This window comes from Formica exsecta, unplaced genomic scaffold (genome assembly GCF_003651465.1).
Source record: "Formica exsecta isolate Colony F162 unplaced genomic scaffold, ASM365146v1 scaffold28, whole genome shotgun sequence".
In the NCBI taxonomy this organism is placed as follows: domain Eukaryota; kingdom Metazoa; phylum Arthropoda; class Insecta; order Hymenoptera; family Formicidae; genus Formica; species Formica exsecta.
The window spans coordinates 15,812-24,671 of record NW_021850063.1 but is presented as its reverse complement, the minus strand read 5'-3'; the positions used below and the strand labels follow the sequence as shown (position 1 = coordinate 24,671).

General features: G+C 38.4%; 1 protein-coding gene across 1 annotated transcript; it reads right to left on the bottom strand.

The window, feature by feature from the left end:
• Positions 1-354: 354 nt before the first annotated feature.
• LOC115237168 (odorant receptor 47a-like) lies at positions 355-3,136 on the bottom strand. The gene is made up of 5 exons (XM_029810055.1): positions 2,846-3,136; positions 1,880-2,482; positions 1,087-1,191; positions 853-1,008; positions 355-414 (listed from the first exon to the last, which is right to left on the bottom strand). Exons 1-5 carry the CDS (start codon positions 3,134-3,136, stop codon positions 355-357), a joined length of 1,215 nt encoding a protein of 404 aa, XP_029665915.1.
• Between the last annotated feature and the right edge of the window lie 5,724 nt (positions 3,137-8,860).

The window sequence follows — 8,860 nt, the reverse complement described above, 5'->3', positions numbered from 1 at the left end:
TTTTGATGGAACAGAAAAATCTTTCTGAATCTAATCTCAATAATCATAAACTTTTTTTATTGCTTGTTAATTAACAATCTTATATAAATACTTAAAGCATTTTCTACAGCAATTTTATCTTTCCGGACGAGCTATTCGACCATTGATATATATATATATTTCTATACACATTTTGCTCCAGAAAAATACAATTTTTTTTCCTATTTTACAATAATTTTAATGGAACTCTTTTACTTATCTACGATGAATTCAAAAGCTCTTCGAATCTCTTAATTTTATATTCTTCAATATTTCGTGGTAATTTCATATATACTCGCTAGTTTTTACAAAACAACGGATACGCGGCTTTTACCTCTATCTACCTTCATCCAAAGATTGCAAGAGAAAGAAATAGGACATAGCAGTATTCACGATCTGTCAATAAAAATAACTAATTAGGTCGATACAGAACTAATTAATTATAATTAATAAATCTGAACAAACAGATTATTGTTTATTACAAAAATATTTTTATTCTTCATGAAAAAATCATAGACTTAAAGATGAGCAATTACGTAAAAAATAATAGCATTTCAATGGATTAATATTATGAATATCGCCAGTGAGTAAAATTTACAGTTTTTAAATTTTATTTAAAGCTATTTTAATCTTTCTGATTAGAAGTTTTGAATCTCTTGCTTCCCTTTTCCTCCTATTTTTTTTAAATTTATTTCAATTTTTCCTTTTGTAGGGACAAAAAATAAAATTTTGCTTATATATTATATTGATCGCAGAAAAATACGAAAGTGATTTGTTCGAGAATTTAAGCTTTTGCTGAGAATTGCTCAGCAAATTTGTTATTTAAATACTTACATTAGTAAACATGTTGACATTTACGGCAGACACTTTTAGTGCCTTTATAGTCATCGGCTTTTGCATCATCGTTATAATAACGTTTGCTCTTACGTGACGATCGAGACTAGAATCTGGCCAATCGCTAAAATAAATTCCCTCGCGAAATTGTTCGCTCTAAATGTAAACATATGCAAAACAATTAATTGTAAATTATAATAGTCAATTATCTAGAGATAATCACACAAATCTTACCGCGCTTGTGATGAAATTGCCGTACCAGGCATACATGAACGTTTGCAAGAGCTTTAATGCTATGTAAAAGATGAACACAAAGACGTTCATTGTTATATCTGTTAACTGAAATCACAATCTCTCGCGAATTAAGTAATGTGTTATTTCTATATATTTTATATTATATTTGATATATTAAATTTTTTTTATAAGATTTGCATGCGAGATTGTATGGTATTTTGTATTTTCCTATATTAATATTATTTAGAATAATTTGTTATTTATTTATTTTAGTACGATTAATAACGAGTACATTTGTATATCTGTTATGATTATTTGTCCGATTGGGGCAAAAGCGTAATTTTAAGTTTAATATTTATTATTATACGTTATTTTTTTTATTACATTTATTTATTATTATCTAATGCGCAAAGTGCACTGATTTTGAACATGTCTTGTAGAATATAATTTAATCTCAAAATTATAAATATTATCTTATAATGAACTAATTTTTTTATAATAATTGCAACACAAAAATTTTATAGTAATTGTAGACAAAAATTCACGAAAATAAAAATCTTTATTTTACAGAGCAAATATTTACTTTAACTCATAAATTAATTATTAATTTTATATTTTAGAAGGCAAAAAGTATTTTGTGTGTGTGTGTATGTGTGCAATGTCACATTCATGAATCTCGAAATGTATTAGATTTATTAACTTTTGACGTAACTGATCCGTTCAATTTCTCCTTAATTTCGCGGAATATATTCTCAGCGTATTAGCTCCAACAATATTTATTTCTGACAAGTACCTGGCTCGCTTCAAAGATCAATGCGCAGATAAGTATGCTGTTGACGAGAAGCATCCGTAGGATTATCAGTTGCCAAATATCCTCCAGCATATAACTGCATTGGAATAATCGGCGATGCGTCCGCACGCACGTCTCCAATACTTCCGAAAACGTCCCCCGAGATCGTAGATTTGACCCCAGTTTAACGGACATGGCATGCAGTATCGAGGAAATCTGAAACGCGTAGAAGCCGAAGAGGCTGTCGACGCTATTGATGGTGAAAACTATCCACCAGCCGAGGAACAAATGATATAAAAAATGTAGATAGAATAGGAAACCGCCGTTGATCGGAACCGTCCACGGAAACTTCGCCGGGAACGGCAATCTATACCTCCTGGGCTCGGTATGATGAAAAATCTGACGAATTATGGATATCAGCGGTGGACAGACGTACAACAAGACTGTCGATGCGAGGGTGAAGAATACTATGCAAAATGGTCTATCGAACGCGTATAAAGTCGCGAGAGCAGCTTCCCGATCCCGCTCCAGTTCCTGTTCAAAGAGATCGTTCAGCGTTTCATGGAGCTCGATCAGTTTTTTGCGTTTGATCAGAAAGCAGGCGGACTAAAAAAAGAGAACTAGTGTCGATTTCCCTGCTGATTGAATGGATTGGCTAATATTTCACTTAAAAAAAAAGAATATATACATATATGTTACTAATCTTTGAATAAGGGTCAAACATTTCTTCTGCTAAAGAATTTTGCAATTGTTCACTTCGCGACTTTTTTCAGAAACTTTTTTAAAAAGAACTTTGAAGAGATTCTCGAATATATAAACACTATCATCAGATTGCGAGCATTTTTACCAGAAGAAAGCAATAAAGAAGGAATCTAGGATTTATATTCCATTGAATATAACAAAATACAATGGAGCTTGCAAGAATGAGGTCTTCTGATATAGATGTATAGGATATATTACACGTAATACCATTAACGCAGGCGCGATGAAGCTAGTCATCTGGCTGAAGTATTTCACCATCAATATCAAATTGTCAGCGTGGTCCCGACTGAGGTTTATCAGAAAAATACAATGACTCAAGCACATAAGGATTACCGAAAATCCAGCGATATACGCTCGGATCGCGGAATGTGTTCGAACTTGCAAAACACCACCGAGGTAGAGCATCGTGCGAACGCGACGACCGTACGCGTGATAGCGAATCATCAAAGCATTGGTCGTCGCTTGCTTCCGAGGGTTGTTCGCTTCGACGGTATCCATGGGCACAGGTATAAAAAGAAATTAAGGAAGAAAAATTTTCTGGTAATATTACATATCTCGGAAATTACTTGGCAAAGCTCGTACAAAGAGTTACGTTCACATAACACGAGGGTATGACGAGCTTGATTCCATGTTCTTTTCGGGATTCTTCGCCGATTTACCGGATCGAAGGCCGCACGAGACGGAATGATTGCACGTTGTCATTTTGAGCCCATTAAGTATGAATGAACGATACTTTGAAGCTTAATTTTACAAGCTATTTCTCTTTTATTATCTTCTATCAAGCGATACGCAAGTTCAGCTATGGTCGTGAAAGATTAATCGCTAATTCAGGGAGCACGAGCGCTCACGTATAAATCGGTGAAGGTGGGTAAAGGTCTTTGCACCCTGCACGAAACACGTCACCATCATGTCGATGCATCATCAGTATGTTTCCTATACACATACACACTAAAATTTACGATCACTGTCACGGTTTCTTTCATTTCTACTCAGTCTAGTTTTGACTCTTCTAACTTGATTGTTACTATCTCAATATGTTTTTTGATTGGCATTTGACCAAGCTGGGAATAATTACTGTAATCCTGGACGAAGAGATGAATTATTCAGTGTAAGAAATTGTACCAGAGACGCAGAAGTGAGTTTGAAGCTATTAATTTTGTGATATTTAAATCATTATAAAATTATTCAAGAGAGTGAGAGAGAGAGAGAGAGAGGGAGAGAATAAGCTTTATATGTTACGAAATAAAATTAATCAAGTTGAAAAAAAATTGCTATAATTTATATAAATAATAAATTCTAAAATATCGTTTTAACAAACAATAAAACTTTATATTTTTTAATTTTTACACATAATTTCAATTTTTATTTATTTTAAAAATAATAAATATAGTTTTATTGCAGGTTTCTTCTGCAAAAAAGTCCTTTTTTATTAACAGTGTTACATCCAGACTCAATGGAACGAAGAGTCAGCGGGAGGGCATAACCTACTTACTTCTAGACAAACGTTAGACGATGCGTGTCTTAGAGTCGAACGAACAGACCAGGGCCCCAGACAGGTCGACGATCGGAAGGGTCATTCTTACGCTATCGATAGGCCGTTCGTTCGACGATTCCTTTTTTGATAAAGAAATTGAATACTTATTCGGGACCTTGTGCGATTTCGGATAACAGGAAGGAGATCGGGTTAATAAATTACTTGAATTTAAAATTTAAATGTTACAGTTATTAAAAAAAAATGAAAGATTTTGAAGAGATAAAAATTTAATAGTGATACATTTAGTTCAATCTATAAAACCGTAATTATAAAATAATTTTGCTTAAGGTCTAATTTGTGTGAATGTGTGTATGTGAAGGTAAAGAAAAAGTTTCTCACGGTTACAATAAATACGGAGGACATCAACCGGAATGAAGAGGGGAATAATTAAAATTTAAATTCCGGTTGGTAATTTACAATAAATACTTTTAATAAGTTATAGTTATATAATTGATAAAATGACTAGGGATGAGAATAAGGAGGTAAGGTTAAGAGGATTATTGAGCATTTTCAAATTCTATTGTGAAGGGGGGAGGAAACTTCATCCAAAAGGCTTCTACAGGAACGTCTATTGGAAGTTGATGACCTGGGATGAAAAACGGGATAATAGACCCGGGAGGACTTACATTAAGGATATGACGGAATAGCTCAAGGTCTGCTGGGTTTGGGTCTACGCGATAAGTTTCTTCAGAAAGGGGAGCGTGATATGGAGGGACCTATTCCAGGAGATATCTGAATCAGTTTTCTCTAGTCTGCTCTTCGTGGAACTCAGACTCTCCTTCGGTATTGAAAGATCTCTGTTCGGGATCTTCCGGTTCCTCTTTGAAGTCCGGTAACTCCTCCAGGAAGTCCTAGAGGGCTTCCTCAAAATCGTGCGGGAACGAGGAGAGGAGAGTGGGAATTCTCGACGGTTGAGGGTCGAGAGACGGGGAATAATCGAAGGGAGGAGGGGGGGTAGGATTTCTCGACGGTTGATGAGATTCAGGGCAGGCAGGTGAATATTCGGAGAGAGGAGGGGGAGTAGGATTTTTCGACGGTTGATGCTCAAGAGAGACAGGTGAATGAGGACGCTCGGGGGAAGAAACGAGTGAATAAGAAGAATGAGAATGAGGAGAAGAAGTAGAGGGACAAGAGTGTGTATTTGTGTGTTGGATAAACGCTGAACTCTTAGTTTAAACGAATGTTCATCTAGATTTAATTTCTTATAGTCTATAGTAAAGCTAGGATCCGCGGACGCCCGAGCCAAGAGTTTCCGGATCTTTTTATTTTCCCGGTTGCGGATGTGTTTCGCCCAGCACTTAGAGCGCTTTGCCGGGGTTGTTTTCACTGGGAAACACACACAAGGGTTAAATGAGATATTGATAGTTAATTAAAGGAAACAGTTTGGTAATAATAAAAAAAAGGAATAGGGGAAACTCTTAAAGATCTCAATTATATTTATTATTAATATATATATGTATATATGTGATGTTGTCGTCTCGCGCGCGTCTGCCGGATCCTTCTCCGACCGCAAAGCGCGAGCTAAAGGGCCGCGCCAGTCAGAAAATTGCGAGAACCGTATCGCAGTCTCTAGAGAGGCATTATTAATCAAGATTATGTTCGTTATATTAATTTCGTTTACTATTTTCTTTCTTTCGTATGAATATTTATTTTGGGAGCCTCATCGGAGAAGACGGAAGACCGATTTGCGGCAACCAGAAACATCCATCGACGATCTTGAGCAACCTTTAAAGGAAGATGAGCCAGCATTTCAATAGTCAAAACAACCAACAAAAAATCCTTCGACGTCACGAAGAGATCAGGACCCGCACGCGTGATGCGCAACGCACGGAATAGCGAGTGAATCCTCGCGCAAGGACCCAGGACCGTGTAGAGCCGTTCTACTTGGAAGTTCCTTATTAATGCTGCCGCTGCAGGACGCAGCCCACAGGAAAAGACAGCAGCGAGGGTTGCAACCATATTTTCGGTCAAGAAGTCCTACCCGGACCCCGCGATGGCTCCGCTGATCGGGCCCCATCAAATTATCGTTCGCGATACCGGGGGCGCGCGCATCCCCGACACGATCGTGAGCGCGCCGCCCGCCGGCCGCCAATGCGTGGTAGCGCGTAATTGGTCGCGGTAATACGCACCCCGAGTGCGCAGCCCCGGCCCCCGGCTGGCCCCATGGTATCAATCCTGGATCGCGAGCATCCTGGGTCCCGGGGTTAAACTGGCACAAGCATCCCGGCGAGATAGAGCGTGTCGAGATTGAGCGAGTTGCGAGAGCGAGCGTTGCAGCGTGAGCGAGCGGAGAGGACCCCGGTGATCACAGGAGGGGTCAGAGACGAGAGGACGTCATCGATTCCCTCCCTTGGCAGCCCCGGCGGAGAGTAGCGTACCGGTGAGGTTATCCTTGAGCCTAATTAGCCACGCGCGATCGCGCCCGGAATTGTATCGTTCTGTCGTCGTCACCGTGATTTCGTGCTTTGGCGTACGGGCTAAGCTCGCTTCTTTGGTGTAATTTTCGCGTCACGGCCACGTCGTCAAGCGATCCGAGCCCCGGAGCTTTTAAGCGATGTCTACAATAGGTGTAGTAAGCCTTAAGCCGTAAGGAATTGATCAATCACAGTTGAATGTGAGAAGAATAATCGAATATGATTGGTTAATTTCTTACGACTTAAGGCTTAAATTCTTATTGTAGACACCGCTTAAACGCAAGCAGGGCTGTGTTCCGATTCCCCACCCGGGTGCACCCGATATTATAGGGTGCGTTCCATAGACATAGTATATCTAGACCGAGTGTTATACTTTTAAGAGCAAATGGGAATTGCCCATTTCTTTACTCCCCGTCTAAACATCACTAAAAACAGTATACTCTCCTACTCCTACAGCCTTGTTACTGCCATTGTAGACGGGCCTTTAGAGTTACGGTTTTCGCGAATAGAGACATTAATATCGGGTTTGCTTAACCGCGTGACGTCTCTCTGGAAATTCGAATTCCGTATATTGCATATGCATCGGTTTTCGCTCGTTTAGAGCGTAAGTCTCGATTGTATGATATGTCTGTCGTCCGAGTGTGTGTGTCGGTCGCGAAAAATGTGTCCTATTCTTGGTTAGTTAATCGTCGCGTCTAGAAATTGTATGCACGTTCTGTAAGAGCTTTCCTCGCGATTATCGCACGGAGTGCTTGAGTGCGTGTTGAGCGTCATGTATGCGTATCACGTTTGTCCGGAAATAAAGAATGTGCGTGTTTCGCGAACTGCCTGTTAGCATTAGGTTGCGTAATAATATTTAAGTAATAATAGCAAGCTATACGGTCGTCTTTAACTGGCTGATATCGAGAATCGGATCGGGTTATTGCCCGAATTCCTGTTGAAACATATACTAATTGTCATTTCCGCGGTGCGAGGCGTATTTAACGCCGAGAGAGGATTACGGCCAATATAACGGGCCGACAGCGGCTTCCGGGGTTTCGCGCCCCGTGTCTAACACCCAGTCTCGCTCCCGCGTTTTTTATCGCAGCCGACTATCCGCGCGGTTATCATCATTATTATTACTCGTGAGGAGCCTCGGCTCCGTCCATTATAATAAATCTGTTATTTTCTTTGTTCTATTTCGCGTCTTTAATTTTAGCTTGTGTTTGTCGCTCCAATATCTGTCGCCTCTTGCTTACTAATTGCGTTAAAGGGATCCAAAAGCTCGTCTGTTTTACCGACCAAAAATTATTATTTTACACATTGAAATCTTTTTTTTAGTTGAATAGAATAATAAATCCTTTTCCACGATTTAAGTACACATCGAAACAAAGATGAGACTTCACGAGTTTATGTTAAAAACGAAGAAAAGCTAAAAAATTACAGTTTTTTTACCGGTTTCTTGCGTCAGGTCATAACAATATTTGCTTATTATAAAAGTTTTGCAGTTTGTATGCGCAAAATAGAATAACTTCGTCTTCGGAATTGCATGAAAGTATATAGGTGAACGTTTAAAAATGCATTTAGAAGCCTAGTAAAAAACATTTCGGTGTGCAAAATTTTGCACACAGTAATCTTTTTTACTAGGCTTCTAAACACGTTTCTAAATGTTCACCTATATTCTTTCATGCATTTCCGAGTGCGAACCTATCTTATTTTGTACATACAAACTGCAAAACTTTTATATTAAGCAAATATTGTTATGACCTGACGTAAGAAGCCGGTAAAAAAACGGTAATTTTTTAGCTTTTCTTCGTTTTTAACATAAACTCGTGAAGTCTCATCTTTGTTTCGATGTGTACTTAAATCGTGGAATAGAATAATAAATCCTTTTCCACGATTTAAGTACACATCAAAACAAAGATGAGACTTCACGAGTTTATGTTAAAAACGAAGATTACTGTGTGCAAAATAAGATACCTATCCGCTCGGAAATGCATGAAAGAAAATAGGTGAACGTTTAGAAACATGTTTAGAAGCCTAATAAAAACGATTACTGTCTGCAAAAATTTCGTGCATATGTGTGTGTGCGAAATCGAGGCTCAAGAGTAAAACAGAGCAGTAGATTAGTTGCGTGATGTCGCGATAGACAGAGCTGCAATCGTACATGACAAAGACAAACATAATCGTACTATGTTCGTCTCTTTCATGTGTGGAGAGTAATATACATGTACGCACTAACATTATTGCAGTATCTTTTTTCTCTCGATCATACGCTCTGTCTCTTTCTAATCG